The sequence below is a fragment of the Dysidea avara genome, chromosome 1 (assembly GCF_963678975.1).
Source record: "Dysidea avara chromosome 1, odDysAvar1.4, whole genome shotgun sequence".
In the NCBI taxonomy this organism is placed as follows: Eukaryota; Metazoa; Porifera; class Demospongiae; order Dictyoceratida; family Dysideidae; genus Dysidea; species Dysidea avara.
The window spans coordinates 35,052,752-35,071,063 of record NC_089272.1 but is presented as its reverse complement, the minus strand read 5'-3'; the positions used below and the strand labels follow the sequence as shown (position 1 = coordinate 35,071,063).

General features: G+C 38.4%; 1 protein-coding gene across 1 annotated transcript in view; it reads right to left on the bottom strand.

Moving 5' to 3' along the window:
* Window positions 1-18,312, bottom strand: part of LOC136246350 (hemicentin-1-like) — a 51,019-nt gene that overhangs the window by 18,374 nt on the left and 14,333 nt on the right. Inside the window, exons 10-20 of the mRNA XM_066037744.1 lie at window positions 17,870-18,142; window positions 10,901-11,188; window positions 8,005-8,256; window positions 7,603-7,902; window positions 6,855-7,126; window positions 6,754-6,780; window positions 6,336-6,489; window positions 5,765-6,037; window positions 5,268-5,555; window positions 3,582-3,833; window positions 2,385-2,654 (exon numbers count right to left, since the gene is read on the bottom strand). Coding sequence (XP_065893816.1) covers window positions 2,385-2,654; window positions 3,582-3,833; window positions 5,268-5,555; window positions 5,765-6,037; window positions 6,336-6,489; window positions 6,754-6,780; window positions 6,855-7,126; window positions 7,603-7,902; window positions 8,005-8,256; window positions 10,901-11,188; window positions 17,870-18,142 — 2,649 coding nt within the window. The remainder of the gene's footprint in view (window positions 1-2,384; window positions 2,655-3,581; window positions 3,834-5,267; window positions 5,556-5,764; window positions 6,038-6,335; window positions 6,490-6,753; window positions 6,781-6,854; window positions 7,127-7,602; window positions 7,903-8,004; window positions 8,257-10,900; window positions 11,189-17,869; window positions 18,143-18,312) is intronic.

The following is an 18,312-nucleotide window of genomic DNA, read 5'->3' as shown; positions in this document are numbered from 1 at the left end:
GTGGTGGACATCTGGGACAAGAGGTCAACTCGTGCCACACACACTATGGCTTTAGTACGGCTACTGCATTTCTGTGCCATACACCATAACCTTAATGTATGTGTAATCCATGTGCCAGATGTATGTAACGACATTGCTGATGCTCTTTCCCGTTTTCAGATGGACAGGTTCCAGAATCTAGCCCCCACTGCCAATCCATCACCGGACAACATCCCTGCATGGCTTATGCAAACCTTCATGCAAGCCTCCTGCAGTGCCGGTATTATGGAATTGCCCACTCCACAAGGTGTACCTACCACTCAGGCCTCACCAAGTTCCAATCATTCTGTCACAAGTACAACCTAACCGCACTGCCAACGTCCTGTCTAACTCTGCAATACTTCTGTGTACATGAGGCTCAACACATCGCCTACAAGACTATAAAAGTGTACCTGGCAGCCATCCGCCTAAGTCACATTGAGCACGGCTTTCACGACCCCACCACTGATAATCTTCTCCAGTTGGTGTGCAGAGGCATTCGCTGTCGGCAGGGCGATAACCAATATACACAACAACCCATCACCTTCGCACCCTGAAAGAGAGAAACTCTGCCAGTCTACATATACCTTCACAGAAAAACTCATGCTATGGGCAGCATTTACTATGGCGTTCTATGGCTTCATGTGGGTGAGTGAATATGTTAACCTTTGCTGGTGTGATGTAAGCTGCTCTGAGGACTGCATATCAATATTTTTTCACCAATCAAAGACTGACCCGTTCAGACATGGCCACACCATTCATATTTTTAAAACCAACTCATCCACCTATCTGCACAGTGAATTCAACCGCTATGGAAACTATGTCAGTAGTACAAACACACCACTTGATGCTCCTGTATACCAAGCTGGCAGGTTTAACCCCCTATCCCATGCAATAATCACCAGAACAATCCTCCAACTTCTCTCACAAGTCGGTTTTGATCACATGGCATATGCTTCTCACAGCTTCCGAATAGGTGCCGCCACCACAGCAGCTGCGGCTGGCCTTCCAGCATGGATAATTAAAAGCCTCGGTTGTTGGTCAAGCAATGTTTACATTTCATATATTCATCGCCAACCACATTTAACTCCAGCTATCCACCAACTACTGTCTTGTACAGATGCATCCAACCAACTACCATGGGATCCAGACACTTCTAACTGAAAATTTATCTAACTAGAACTAGAGTTATCAGAACCGACATGACATGCTCAGTACTTGTACCTTATGTAATTTGCTGCTTGTTGCAATGTACCTCTTTATTTGTTTACCATAATTGTGCACAACTGATCAGTAATTTTTGCACTGGCTAATATGTATGGCGTGGATCAAAGCAGCTGTGGTAGTCGTTTATGGATAATGGTAGAGTCAGATAAACACTAAAGCAACTACGGTATTTACTAATGTGCAAGGTAGATACTGGGGCAACTGAGGGAAGAATATCAAATAATAATAATAATATTAATCGGAGTAATTTGGGCTAAAAATTTGGGCAAGTTTGCTTTACTGGACAAGCTTTCCCCGGTATCATGTTCTGTGTATATCTGCATGCTACATGAATGCTAGTGCTGCTATTGTACTAAGAGTGTTACCGCATGATACACTGAGAGCGCTGCTGTATGAAAATTATTGCTGCTGCTATTGCACTGAGGGTACTGCTGCATGAATATTGCTGCTGCATGACTGTTATAGCTACTGCATAAATGCTATTGTTGCCACTACTATCATTCTAAGGGCAACGCTGCATGAAGATTACGTCTACTGCATGTCGGTTACCGCTGCTGCCATCGTTATTACTGCTTCCGTCAATAAGTATCTTAACCGTTATTGTCTAGTGTGTAACACTGCCTAAGTATAGCTACTACAGCATCCAGTGATCCTTCAGTTACCCAATTCCGTCCAAATTAACTGCTTAAGCATACCTTAGGTGGCTTGATGATCGTGTATGGCTTGAAGATATGGTATGTGTCTTAATGTTACAGGTACAAACCTAAAGGGGGGACCAGATGCTGACCTGCCAGTAGGGTGGTAAGGTGCAGGTCATCACCTGGGGTCCCTCCTTTGGGTTAATAGAGCAGCATAGGATTACGACACTGTAAGGCAAGGTAAGCATTATTACCTGTATGTTGTGGTGTCTAAGCAAATATTTGTATGTAAAATACTGTAAGTTCAGGGGTGACAGGACTCGGTGTTATCTAACCACCTAGGGGTGTGTGGTGGGGCTGGCCGGTATGTAGGTGTATGCTCGGGGGTGGTTGGGAGGCTTGCAGGCAGCGCCACATATGCATTCCCCTGAGGCGGGTGGAAAATAAGAACCAGACTGCATGTTAAGTACACATATATGCATGTGTGTTACTAATACTTACCATATAAGGTTGCTTCATCTGAGGTAGCATTGTTGACAATGTTTGAAGCTACACAACTGTATTTACCCCACTGAGTGATGTTGATATTAGATATCATTATAGTCGAGGTGTTAGTACCAGATATATACTGAGGTTGATCCAGTAGTTCAATACCATTGTACAACCATTGGTAGGTGATTGGGGAGGATCCTGAGGCTTTACAGGTGAAGGTCACATTACCACTGACATTAGTAAATTTGTCTACCGGATGTTCAGTGATTATAACTCCAACTGTGGAGGAGAGACAACAAGTGGACATGGTATAGTACTACTCAAATGCAACATTGTCCTTGATTGGTTGCGGCTGCGAGTAATTAAGAAACTTGCTAAATGAAGGGCATCACACCTGTTTTGCTTATGAGTATTCAACTCAAACAAAATGTTATGAATGAATACTTGCGAGCGAAAAGGGCGTCACACCCTTTAACTATCAAGTTTCTTAATCACTCACACTTGTGCGAGATGACGTTGCATTTGAGTGGTACGTATCATACACTGTAGGTACATATGTATCTACTTTAGATGCAGATAAAAAGTGTATATCAGAACTGTATTCCATTGAGAAAAACAATGAAGCATGTAAAATGACATCCAGTATGCTGTATTAGCAAATAAAGAATAAATTTCACTAACTTTGGAGAGTATATGTACTTACCATCAAAGTACTAAAAATTCAATAAAATATTGTGATAAAGAGTTTAAATGGGAGGTAAAGAAACACGATCATAACTGGTTGATACAGTGTATGTATGAAGTATACAGTGTACACTGTACTTAACATGCAAAGTAAACACTATGCGGAGAGATTCGGGTGAGTTTTTTTGTTGTTGAAAATTTAACCTTCTGTCATTAAATTTGCTAATGAAATTTATTGACAATTCATCTAACTGTATTGTTTGAGTACATGATTGCTCTATTAGAATACTTGACTATTCTATTACAGTAACTGACTGCTGTATTAGAATACTGTCTATCTTATATTTGAAGGGTGAAGAGGCACTACTCACCATAGCCCCTACTACCTACTATATTAAGAGTAGTTATTTGGTGTACAATAAATATTATCAAAATAACTTGAAGCCAATTAATAATAAAAAGAAATGCATGATTCTCCAAGGTGTAGGTTGTTCACCATCATGAATTCTCCGTTCAACTCACCATAGACAGTGACAGTATTACTACTAGATCCAGCATCATTAGTCACAGTACAAGTGTAATTTCCTCCATCAAGTGTAGTTACATTACTAATAGTAAGGTTGTTGGTGTTAGTAGTTGTGTCATTTGACAATGTGTTAGTCCTGCTCCAACTGTATTCTAATTGTGGTCCACCCTCTGATGAACAATGTAATTGTAACTGACTCCCATGAGGGTACGTGTTGTTACCAGTGATGGTTACATCATATGGAGCAACTGTGTAGAGAAGCAAAACTAAATCTCATTGCACAAAATGTGCTAACAACACTTTCAATATGGAAAATATAGTATATTTGTTTGTTTATTGTTGTCCATGCAAAGTTCTACAAGTTTACATACATTAAAGCATTGCCATGAGTGCATTATGGAAAATAGAGCACATGGTGTGCTATCAAACTGCTGAGTGCTTTATTAGCATTAAGGCTAAGCATTGAGTGCACTATTTTTCATTAAGCATGCAATGGTTTAAATATATATGGCAGAGGGTTACATACAAAACAGTAATTGTAAACACACATGTTAGCAACCACTGTAAAACAGGAACTCAGTAGTCAGCAGCAAAGTCTACTGAAGCTTAATACATGTACAATCAAGAAAACTGCCATTAACAGTAACTTTTACCTGTTAGATGTGAACAACCAATGCACCCTAGAAAGTACGAGCCATGTTATCATGTTTTGTGTACTGGATGTAAAACAGGATAACATGGATGTTTATGATTACTATTTTGCATGTACTGTAATCCACACTAGTGAAGTTCCGTAAATAGTAAGTATGTATAGTAATGACAGTGATTAAAATGCAAGGCATTAGCAGACTGTGTTTGTCAAAAAAATGTTAGTATGCTGTACAACAAATGCAGTGCTCTGTATATATGTAAGTGTCAGGTAGTGTCTTTTAGATACAGGATGTAATGTATGTTGGTGCTATGTACGTAGCTGTCCTAAGGGTAGTTGATGTGCTGATGCTGTACATTTTAATCACTGCCATTACCTAAGGTTTGGAGTTTCATAAAGTACAATTGGTCTGTTATCAAGTGCAGTTGGTGGACTATAAAGTACACTTCATGTCTCAACTTTTAATAGGAATGCAGCGATTATGCTAGCATAACTTTGGGAGTAATAAGTTTGTGTAGGAATCAGGCATTATACTGGTATTATGAAGCAATTATAAAGCTTTAACAGTAATGAAATCTGCAATTTGTACAACTCCACTAATAAAAGATTGAGATACTCTAATAAAGCAGCGGCAACTCACAAACATGAAATGAAATGCTCTAAACTAGCTAAAGAGAAATCTGAAGCATAAATTTAAAATTAATGATCTGATACAGCAATAAACTACTAAAATGCTGACATAAGATTGTGAATGATAGGCATTTCTGAAAACCACAATATGTAGGTGAATTTTTGAGTACTGTTTAAAAGTATCATAGTGTCAGCCTAGCCTCTACTGTACTTTACAAAAATACAACGAGTCACATAAACATAACTATTGCAAATGTTCTATAATAGCAATGTATTTTGCTTCGTAAAACGTTCAGCATAGAAGTTTATATGGTTTACAAGTATGTAAATAAGGCTGGGATTATAAATCTGTATTCTCTTAAATGTACTACCATATATTGCAGTACATTCATTATTTACTCACCAAACAGAGTGTACATATCTGAAGTGTCATTCATTCCATCAATAGTGGCTATACAGTAATAAGTACCAGTATCACTGGTTGATGAGGATGAGATGTTATGAGTTACACTGTTATTAACATTGGCCACTGTTGACAATGATGAACCATCATCAAACATCCACATGGTCATGATCCGAGGACCACCACTAGCACTACAAGTCATTAACTGACTGTTAGTAAAGTTGAGTAACAATGAAGTATTGGTTGGTTGTGGAGTGAAGGTGATATCAGTGATGTTAGGTCTGAGAACTAGATTGGAAAACAAATCATAGTGAATGATGAGAAAATCAATGGAAACATTATTCAAGTATCATGTTATACTTTCGATGTGAAAAGCCAACGTTAACAGTATCGTATGGACAAAGTAGTACTGTTACATCAGAAGAGGTTACTAATGTTACAGTGAAAGTGCATACAACAGAAAATTATCAAGTAGAAATGAAATACAACATAAGTACCTGTCAGAGTAGAAGTGTTGGATATAGCAATTCCCTCATTGTTAGTAGCAATACAATAGTAACCAGTATTGTTTTGGTTATAAATGGGATTAGAAATAGTGTATGTTGGAGTAGTTATATTCCAAATCTCCATTCCAATATCAGCACCGGACTCTACCATGAACCAGATATAACTAAGTGTAGAGAAACCTTCAGCTCTACAACTAAAGTTCACCAGCTCTCCTGGGTAGACTGACTGTATTGTGACTGGATGTTCAACTATGCTTGGACGAACTGTGTGTGTAAAAAAATTACAGCATATGTAACAGTACTACAGAATTTTGGTTAGTGTACTGTAGCTACATTACAGTACATGTAAGAGTTCAATACTGATTGTAGCTGATAACTTAGAACCTAACAGCAAAGCACACAAGTTTGTTCCATTTCATCTTAGGTTAATATAATAGCATTATATGATATCAAAGTGCATGTAGTACTCCATATTTATTGTAATGCTTAAGCCCCAGGTTTGTAAAATGCACTGTAAAACAAAATGCAAAGCCTGTGACAGCCGTGCTAACGCGGCTATTACCGCCCATTGAACCAACACTGGGATGCCTGTGCACCACTGAGATACTTGAGCCTTGTGCAGGCAAATTCTCCTGGGCAGGGCTAGTACCAGCAAATCCTCCTGAGGCAGGGCTAGTAACCCACTGGTAAACTGTCCAGGTCTCACGGAGAGAGGTCTTAAAACATAAAAGTTCCACAACAACCCCAACACTGCTAAATGAGACAAGAAAGGTTGGGAATTTGCATCCCATGCAGTTGACACCAGATATCCTTTGATGTTACAGCCGGGTGGGCTGCTTCCCCAGTTGACAACAGACCACAAGGTTCCCAATATATGGGAAAACTGGAGCAATGTGAGTAAAGTTTCTTGCTCAAGGACACAACACCAAATTGACATAACCGGGCATTGAACCTGTTTACCAGACCAATGATCTACCCACCTGACTATGCTGCCTCACAAAAACATACTGTAATTAACATACACTAGTGAACAGATCCCACTACATGGTAGTTTGCAAGCAGCATGAATTAATCAGCATACCTCACCTATTAGTCTAGCAGGAGTTGAATTAGAAAGAATTCCTAACATATTACTAGCTTCACAGAAATATAGTCCAGTGTGATTGTACAATACTGATGATATGTTGTAAGTGTTCTTATCCTCTCCAACTAATAACTTATCACTTCCTTCCATTGATGTATTTCTCATGAACCATTGGTAGGTAAATGGTGGAGAACCAAACTCTGTACATTCAAATGTTATGTTATTGCCCAAACTGACATTGTTAGTGGGTGGGGTTACCACTGGTCTCGCTACATAAAAAAAGGAATATTCAACAACAAATACAGAAAATCGAAACTGATTTACAGCATAAGAAACCATCAATTAAAAATATTATTTGACAGAAGTGCTTTTCATTCTTCCCTTTATGCTAGTATTATACTCAAACATTCACAACACATCTTACTGCAACACTGAAATTTCAGTTTATAAATGCTCTGTTGGAGCATTGCACTACGCAGTGACTGTTCTATTATAATATTATTATGTATTATCTAGGGATTAAACTCCACATTATCAGATATTCATTTAATACACTAGTATGATGTTGGCATAGCACACCAGTCTTGTTAATAAGCTGGCTTGTTTGGCACAGACCTATGTACTGTACATGTATTCACAGCCAAAATCTATACATTTTCTTGGTACATTTTACAGCAGTATATCTTCATACACAATATATATGCACACAGTATTATGTGTTTGTATACTACTAATCCACACTCACCTACTACACTGATATTCATCATGTCACTCTTCACATTATCAACAAACACACTACTATTAGCTTCACAGTGGTACAGGCCAGTATCAGTAAAGTTGGCCATTATAACTCTTAGTATACTAGTAATACTGTTCACTGATGTAGTGTCAACAATATATCTATTACTAGTATTAGTGATCATGGTATTGTTGAGGTACCATTGTATAGATGGTGTAGGGAATCCTTCTGCTGTACACTGTAGTGTAAAACTGTTATTAATAACCTCCTCCTGATTCATTGGATGAGTAGTGAACACTGGTCCAACTGTTAACAACATTCAATGATATTAACTCGTTTACTCACTCATTTTCACACATACACAAAGTAAGATAGAAACATAGAAATATGTGATATGAACTAACTCACCATAGACAGTGACAGTATTACTACTAGATCCAGCATCATTAGTCACAGTACAAGTGTAATTTCCTCCATCAAGTGTAGTTACATTAGTAATAGTAAGGTTGTTGGTGTTAGTAGTTGTGTCATTTGACAATGTGTTAGTCCTGCTCCAACTGTATTCTAATTGTGGTCCACCCTCTGATGAACAATGTAATTGTAACTGACTCCCATGAGGGTATGTGTTGTTACCAGTGATGTTTATATCATATGGAGCAACTGGGTAGAGAATAATGAGACCATTTTCATGATAAGTAGAAAGACTTTACAGTAAAATTTATAGTACTGCACTTTAGAATATAATACCATCACAATGAGAGGAGAAGTCTTAGGGACCATACAGTAGAAATAAAAAGTAGTGAAATGAGGGAAGTCACCTAAATGTGCAGTGCATATTTATTAACCCATATACATAGCTTATCAAGGGATTAAATGTCTATTGGAATAGCTGCATGTATTTAGGTGGCTGTCCTTGTTTCAGTACTTTTACTTCTAAGGGCCATACTTAAATTCCTAACCTTTTATTCTACATACTTGTTGGCCTTTTTACAATATAATCTATAAACATCAAAGGAAAGAGTAGTACAGACATGCATAATAATTTGCTATTCAAAAGTGCAGCCCAACTGTCAATTACTAAAAGGTATTTCCCTTCATTTTAAGCCATGTTATAATATACCCATTACAAAATGTTACAAATGTAGAACTACGTATACGAGTAGTGCCTTTACAATGTTACTACAGAAATCATGGATGACTCCTGTTGTAAATGTGATAGTAAGCAAAAGAAATGATAGATGTACTACAGCCAATCACCACCTATATACGTATGTGGTATTGTACTGGATAAAGGAATGGAACACATAGGAGGACAATAGTATCATACAATACGATAGTAACTGTATAGTAGGGACCACAAAGGAGTAGGCGTGGCCCACAAAATAATATCACCCAAAAACCAGCCTCAATTTTCCCTGACGATGATGAGGCAGTATTGGTTAGGTAAAACTAAGCCCAAACAAGCTTTCAGATCGACCAGAAACATTTTCAACAAGTTGTTACGGAATTTAAAAAAAAAAGTATTCGACATAATTTTCTACTGACTGACTGACTGATGCCTTCAGACAAACGTAACTCGATAACGGCTAAGGCTACGGGCTTGATTTTTTCACTGTTCGACGTTGCTTCGGCCCGACAGGTGCCTTTTGGCATACCGCAGTATGTACAATGCAATCTTCATGGACTTGCCAGTGTCCTCCTTTGTGCCCCATTCATCTTTGCTGACAGCGAAAAGTGTCAATTTGGCGGTAGCACATGATGGCTTCCCTTCGTAACGGAAATCATCCATATTTTTCATAGTGGCTATTTGATTGCAGAGGTGCTTTTCTTGGTTCGTACTGCTGTGTAACGGGTTGAACATAGCCGACAGTGAAGCGTAATGGATACTTCACTTTTCAGACAATCATTAATATAATTGAGGCACGCGGCACTATTTCTTTCTTTTGGTATGCGTGGATTGTAGAGTTTCTTTTCAAACAGTTCTTGATTCGAAATGCTGTGTAACGAGTTGAACATAGCTGACAACGAAGCATAATGGAACCTCACTTTTCAGACGATAATTCATATAGCTGTGCCATTTCAGATGCGGTACTAGTCATAATAAAATTATTTACAAAAAAAATTAACAAACAAGCACACAAAAAAATTTGGAATTTTCAACTAGAGTAGGGACCATAGCACATCGATAAAAAGTATTGAAACAAGTTGGAGTAGTCCGTGATATCAAATCGCCTTAAAACAGTAAGAAGTGTTATATCCCTACTGTGCATTTCCATTACGGTATATTGAGCACAGTAGGGATATAACACTTCTTATTGTTTTACGGTGATTTAATATCATGGACTACTCCAACTTGTTTCAGTACTTTTTATCGATGTGCTATGGTCCCTACTCTAGTTGAAAATTCCAATTTTTTTCGTGTAGTTGTGTAAGTTAAGTCCATTATGCATGCATTGCAGCTACTGCAGTACACAAAAAGACACATCTCACTCCTAAGGGACATAAAACAGTAAATCCTGTTACAGTAATGTTAACTATAATCAAGTTGTGCTAAAATCCATCAGTTAGTGTGCTTGTCAGAACAAATTAAGTTACATACAATATTTCTAAAATTCTTTACATTACAGCAAGCTGAAATACTTGAGTATCTAAATCCTGTAGATCCCTTGTTTACATCTCAATAGATCCATGTCTCTGGGGCAATACAAAACATGGCAAGTCTGCGTCTGTAACATTGGCAACGCAGGGGCGTTTAACTGAATAGCAAGTTCTGTTACAAGTTATAGGGAGGTGTGTTGGGCTTGTTTCTATAATAAATACTACATTTCTCATGTAACATGCAGCTGTGAATGTACAACAAGCAGCAGTGAAGGTATAACAACGAGCTGTGGCCTAAATTAGTTAGACATCGAAACACAGGGTTCCATGGAATTTAGTAACGCTAAGGCCCTGTAGTAGCAACCTCGCTTCACTTGTGTGCCACAACACAGGGCTTTTTGGGTTACTAAATTCCATAGAACCCTGTGTTTTGATGTCTAACTATTATATAGAAACTTGCTGAAAGTACTACGGGTAATTCTGAATGTGCTTTTCGGATTGACCAATATGGTCAAGTCATCTTGAAGGAAAACGGGAAGTAAGGATGATATATTTTTGGCTAGAAAGATCATACCTACTATACAACATTATCACACACTGTAGATAGTACTCTATCTTATCTATGTTATAAGAATTTAAAGAGATTCATTGGAATTGTACATTTATATTTTCATTGTACTGTACTTCTACAAGCTGAATCACTCACCAAACAGAGTGTACACATCTAAAGTGTCATTTATTCCATCAATAGTGGCTATACAGTAATAAGTACCAGTATCACTGGTTGATGAGGATGAGATGTTATGAGTTACACTGTTATTACCATTGACCACTGTTGATAATGATGAACTATCATCAAACAGCCACATGGTCACGATCCGAGGACCACCACTAGCACTACAAGTCATTAACTGACTGTTAGTAAAGTTGAGTAACAATGAAGTATTGGTTGGTTGTGGAGTGAAGGTGATATCAGTGATGTTAGGTCTAAGAACTAGATTGGAAATATGTTGTAATTAATACAATTTTAGAGCACAAGCAATTACACAAATACACTATCATTTTCCAAGTACACGCTTTTGTGTTTAACAGTCAAAATTGTAATGCTGGAAGGAAGCATTCACAGATTAATACACAAACAATGTACACTAACAAATATTGATTTAGAAATATACAGTTTGTTGTGTTAGTAAAGTGATATCAGGTCAGGGGCGGATCTAGGATTTATAAAAGGGGGGGGGGGGGAGGCTAACTCAAGGTACTGATCTCTTGAGTAGAGGTGTGCTTTGACTAGGGGGGTCTGGGGGCATGCCCCCCCCAGGAAATTTTTGAAAAATAAATTCTAAAATACTGCAATTTGGAGACATTTCCACATAATATTTTCTGCCATTAGATATTTTATATACTGCCTTTAGATTATAGTTATGGCTCTCTGAAGCATTTTGTTAATGGAAAAGTTTGGGTAGGTACAGGCAACCAAGTACATGATGCACTCTCTCACAATTGCACAACACTGAATAGGTGCATGTTAGAACAATAATGTTGAAAGTGGAAAATTTTGAAATTTGAACAATACAAGATTGAATCTGAGAGCATTTTCAATGGAAATTGTGTACCTGAATTAAGTATTGCCATACATATTAACTACACAAGTAGATGAATGAAGCCCTTTAAATAGACCAATGCACTTCATTGTATGTATAGGTGCAGGCGGATTTGGAAAAATTCCATAACAGGACCAACTACATGCTTCCAGTGAATGTTCTGTTAGAGTAGTTAGCTGACTGCTCTATTAGAGTATCTCGATCTTGTACACCTCCAATGCTGATCCGGGTCCTTGTTGCATAAACTTTAGCATAGATCCACTGATCATACTTTGGAAAGATGTTTATAAGGTGATTTTATGAGTATTTGTATTATTAGTGATCATATAATTATGCTAAGACCAAATTTCATTATAACACTCAGTATATTGATCAAGTAAAGCCTAAAAGTGACGGGGGGGGGGAGGGGGGGGCTTCAGCCCCCAAAGCCCCCTGGATCTGCCCCTGCAGGTTTTGACACTATAAAACATTCCATTTTGATGTGGAATTCTTGCAGATATGACCACGACTGATGTGCAATCAAGAAAATGGAACGCACATGCCTCAAATAAATAGTACACACTATCATTGTAAGTTATTTACATGTAGCAGTACCATTTTAGCATCTTAGGTTACTTTAGGCATCCACAGAGGGTATTTGGTTAGAAACAGTAGCACTACAACCAGTGAAACCCACAATTATTTCTTTTTTTTTTTTTGCCCAAAATTTAAAATCCACAATCAATGTTTACAAACCGCTGTATAAAAGTGATGTGATGAATGCAGGTTTGTTTTACTTCACCTATTACGTGAGCAGCCCCAAGTGGTATGTATGTGACTGGATTTGCAAAAAGGGGTCTTCCACATGCAACCAATTTTGACAATTCATAACATCAGATTGGGAAAAGTTATTACCTTGAAATTTGGTAAGTGGTGAGTACCAACATAGGTTAATGGTTGGGATTTGTATCTTTCTTGAACACTAAGTTATGGTAACACTAAGTTATGGTCTTCCATGTTCCTAGAATTGGATATGTGTGGAAGACCCTTATCGCACATCCGGTCACGTATCTGCATATGTACCACACTGTGTGGGCAGTTCAAAGGCATCGCTAGTGCCATAATTTGTATATTGCATTGCTGCAGACCGCAGCAAGTGCATTATAACTTATAACGCATTGGTTGTGGTTTTGTAGACCACAACGAGTGCATTATACGTTATAATGCACTGACCACAGTGCAATATACAGATATTGCACTGGCTGCGGTTTTGTGCAGTGGCGCCGGCAGCCGAGACCACTACAACACCTCACCTAATAGGTGGAAAGACATCTCACAGATCACTCGGATTCTTTAATAGCCTGACATGTAAAGGTCGATTGTGGGCCATAACGTCACCAATACGTATAATGTTTACCAAGCAGTCAATAATGATCGAAAAAGCCAACACTGTGGCTACAACTCTAGTATACATGTATATAAATGTACTTATACACCTTACTAGTTTGGTGCCCCATCTGAATCCAAGTTAACTGTAGTCCACTTCGACAATGACTCATTAAAACTATTATATTCTAAATCAAGACACACGATAGTGTGTCGTGCGGCCCAAGAAGCCGGCGCGCCACACCGTGAGTATATTAACAGGAAGAAAGAAAACGCAATTTTCACACCTATGCAGCTCTGTGATCCCTTATCCGATTGGAACCAAATTTGCTGGAGACGTGCCGCCCAGTTAGGGTAGTCTACATACCAAATTTGAAGAAAATCGCTCCAGCCATTTCCGAGATACGAGCGAACAAAATTTCGTTTTAATTTCTTCGTTTTTTTCTTCTTCATCTTCATTTCGCACACTTCGCAAAATTCGCCATAAAACACGAATGCGTGCTCGAATTTGGCTGAAATTTGGCACACTTAAAGGGCTCATTAAGGCGGATCTCCGTACCAACTTTGGTAGGAATCCGATGAACATTCACGGAGTTATGACCGATTATTTGTGTAAAATAAGGTCGAAGGTCTGTCACGCCTACAGGGTAAACGCCTTGGAGGAATCAGTTGAAAATTGATATGTAGATGGAGCAACCATCGTAGGAGTGCCTTTTTGTGGTTTGAAAGGAATCGGGATAAAGACCATGGAGATATGACACGAAACCCAACCTGTGTCAAAATTACGCGATCGATTTTTATGAATAAAAAACTATTAGTTTTCGTATCTACCAGGCAAACTGCTCAGAGCAACGAGCTGAAAATCAGTATGTAGCTGGAATAATCATCATAGACAGTCCTTGCAGTAGTACAGAAGAATCGGATTACAAATCACTGAGTTATGATTCGAAAGGCAACTAGGTGCAGCAAATGCGAGATCGAGATACTCTAATAGAACAGTCACCCTAATAAAGCATTCAGCTGCATTTATAATTTACTCAGTTATATTACATTGTAAGTTATTCTGTAGGGAATTCAGCTACAAACAAGTCACCCTGTAGTCAGATCAGCTAGAAGAAGGTACCTAATAGAGAGTTCAGCTACAAATAAGCCATCATGTAGAGAGTTCAGCTCAAATAAATCACCCTGTAGAGAATTCAGCTACAAACAAATTGCCCTGTAGAGAGATCAGCTAGAAGAAGTTACCTTGTAGAGAGTTCAGTTACAAAGAAACAATCATGCAAAGAGTTTAGCTACAAACAAATCACCTAGTAAAAAGTTCTGCTATGAACAGATCACACTGTAGAGAGTTCAGTTAGAAACAAGTCATCCTGTAGAGAGATCAGCTAGAAGAAGTCACCTTGTAGAGAGTTCAGTTACAAAGAAACAATCATGTAAAGAGTTTAGCTGCAAACAAATCACCCAGTAGAAAGTTCCGCTATTAACAGATCACACTGTAGAGAGTTCAGTTAGAAACAAGTCATCCTGTAGATAGATCAGCTAGAATAAGTCACTTTGTAGAGAGTTCAGCTACAAAGAAACCATCATTTAAAAGAGTTCAGCTGCAAACAAATCACCTGTAGAGAATTCAGCTACAAACAAATCACCCTGTAGAAAGATCAGCTAGAAGAAGTTACCTTGTAGAGAGTTCAGCTACAAACAAATCACCCTGTAGAAAGTTCAGTTACAAACAAGTCATCCTGTAGAGAGATCAGCTAGTAACAAGTCATCCTGTAGAGAGTCCAGCTAGAAGAAGTTACGTTGTACAGAGTTCAGCTATAAACAAATCACCCTGTAGAAAGATCAGCTAGAAGAAGTTACCTTGTAGAGAGTTCAGCTACAAACAAGTCACCCTGTAGAGAGTTCAGCTAGAAGAAGTTACATTGTAGAGAATTCAGCTACAAAGAAACTACCATGTAGAGAGTTCAGCTACAAACAAATCATCCTGTAGAGAGTTCAGCTAGAAACAAGTCACCCTGTAGAGAGATCAGCTAGAAACAAGTCACCCTGGAGAGAGTTCAGCTAGAAGAAGTTACATTGTAGAGAATTCAGCTACAAAGAAACTACCATGTAGAGAGTTCAGCTACAAACAAATCATCCTGTAGAGAGTTCAGCTATAAACAAATCACCCTGTAGAAAGATCAGCTAGAAGAAGTTACCTTGTAGAGAGTTCAGCTACAAACAAGTCACCCTGTAGAGAGTTCAGCTAGAAGAAGTTACATTGTAGAGAGTTCAGCTTCAAAGAAACTACCATGTAGAGAGTTCAGCAGCAAACAAATTGCCCTGTAGAGAATTCAGCTACAGACCAATCACCTTGTAGAAAGATCAGCTAGAAAAAGTTACCTTGTAGAGAGTTCAGCTACAAACAAATCACCCTGTAGAGAGTTCAGCTAGAAACAAGTCACCCTGGAGAGAGTTCAGCTAGAAGAAGTTACATTGTAGAGAATTCAGCTACAAAGAAACTACCATGTAGAGAGTTCAGCTACAAACAAATCATCCTGTAGAGAGTTCAGCTAGAAACAAGTCACCCTGTAGAGAGATCAGCTAGAAACAAGTCACCCGTAGAGAGTTCAGCTAGAAGAAGTTACATTGTAGAGAGTTCAGCTACAAAGAAACTACAATGTAGAGAGTTCAGCAGTAAACAAATCGCTCTGTAGAGAATTCGGCTACAAACAAATCACCCTGTAGAAAGATCTGCTAGAAGAAGTTACCTTGTAGAGAGTTCAGCTACAAACAAATCACCCTGTAGAGAGTTCAGCTAGAAACAAGTCACCCTGTAGAGAGTTCAGCTAGAAGAAGTTACATTGTAGAGAGTTCAGCTACTAGAAACTACTATGTAGAGAGTTCAGCTGCAAACAAATTGCCCTGTAGAGACAAACAAATCACCCTGTAGAAAAATCAGCTAGAAGACGTTACCTTGTAGAGAATTCAGTTATAAATAAATCACCCTGTAGAGAGTTCAGCTAGAAACAAGTTACACTGTAGAGAGATCAGCTAGAAACAAGTCACCCTGTAGCGAGTTCAGCTAGAAGAAGTCACATTGTAGAGAGTTCAGCTACAAAGACACTACCATGTAGAGAGTTCAGCTGCAAACAAATTGCCCTGTAGAGAATTCAGCTACAAACAAATCACCCTGTAGAAAGATCAGCTAGAAGAAGTTACCTTGTAGAGAGTTCAGCTAGAAACAAATCACCCTGTAGAGAGTTCAGCTAGAAACAAGCCACCCGTAGAGAGTTCAGCTAGAAGAAGTTACATTGTAGAGAGTTCAGCAGTGTAGCTGCAAACAAATTGCCCTGTAGAGAATTCAGCTACAAACAAATCACCCTGTAGAAAGATCAGCTAGAAGAAGTTACGTTGTAGAGAGTTCGGCTACAAACAAATCACCCTGTAGAGAGTTCAGCTACAAACAAGTCATCTGGTAGAGAGATCAGCTAGAAGGATCACCTAGCAGAGAGGTCAGCTACAAAGAAATCACCCTGCTTCATCTTTTCTTCTTCCTGTAGTAAAGAAAAAATGACAGGTTAAAAAGCCCTAAAGCCGGCCATAGGCCGGCTTTGGGGTATACAAATACAAAAAGAAGTGAAATCTAATCCAAAACAGCCAAGCTGTAAAAAAAGAGTGCGGCCCTGAGAAAGGCTATGGTGAAAAAAGATGTGAAATCCAAGGTGGCGGCCAAGAAATGGCTGTGATGGTAGGTTAATGGTAAAAATTTTAATAACGACAATTCAAGTGAATTTTGTGCCAATACCAAGCGGCACCAAATTCACCTGAATTGTTGTTATTAAAATTTTTACCATTAACCTACCATCACAGCCATTTCTTGGCCGCCACCTTGGATTTCACATCTTTTTTCACCATAGCCTTTCTCAGGGCCGCACTCTTTTTTTACAGCTTGGCTGTTTTGGATTAGATAATACTTACCTTTACATTCGATTGTGGTGACTAGTTTTTGTCATGCCACAAGATTCGAGTTTAGCCAGTGTAAATAGTAAGAATTAGACTAGTATCGTTTTGTAGTTTGGTTTTGTTTACTTAAATCGTCTATTAGCTGCTTCTTTTCGCTCGAGAAAATCACTATGGTGATTAGTCTGGCGCATATTCTATATGGCAACTGAGTGATCATGCTGGCATGCTGAGCATAAAATGATGAGAGTTGAACAGCAAATGCAGGTTAGTGATATAACCCATAGCGTACTAGCTTTCAATATCTCAGGTGGCTGCAGTATTGTAGAGGGAACGTCATCAGAACGTTCGGCTTGATTACCCACAATCGATGTTAGAAACCTGGCCTTTATAAGTGTTACAGCTGACTTGTGAGACTCTTCCCACCTATTAGGTGAGTGGTACATAACAGTTATACAACGTGCACTCGTGCTCTGCCAGTATAAACGCACTTGCCTTCGGGCCTGACAGCCCTCAGGCTCGTGCGTTTATATCAGGCAGAGCACTCGTGCCCGTTGTATAACTATATAATGTAACATCAGATTACATATTAACAATAATGAGTGACAAAACACTAAAACTACAGTTATAAAACAGTCTGCTAGTATGATTCTAATAGAATAGTCACTAAGTTGCTAAGAGTGTTTTGCTAACTAATGCAGTCACTTCAAAAATCCTCTACACATTCCTGCACAACTAAAAACAACATACTATAATTACAGTACCTGTCAGAGTAGAAGTGTTGGATACAGCAATTCCCTCATTGTTAGTAGCAACACAATAGTAACCAGTATTGTTTTGGTCATAATTGGGATTAAAAATAGTGTATGTTGGATTAGTTGTGTTCCCAATCTCCATTCCAATATCAGAAACAGAGTCCACTATGAACCAGCTATAGCTAAGTGTAGAGAAACCTTCAGCTCTACAACTGAAGTTCACCATCTCTCCTGGGTAGACTGACTGCATTGTGACTGGATGTTCAACTATGCTTGGATGAACTGTGTGAGATATATTATTCATGTATAACATTTTATATTAGAGGAGTACATAATAAAATATTCTTACTATAAATATTTGTAGGCATACATGGTAGTGAATAATTGAGATCTATGAGTTATTCAAAAATCATTGATCATTAAAAGTAAAATAAGTAATATTACAAACAGTA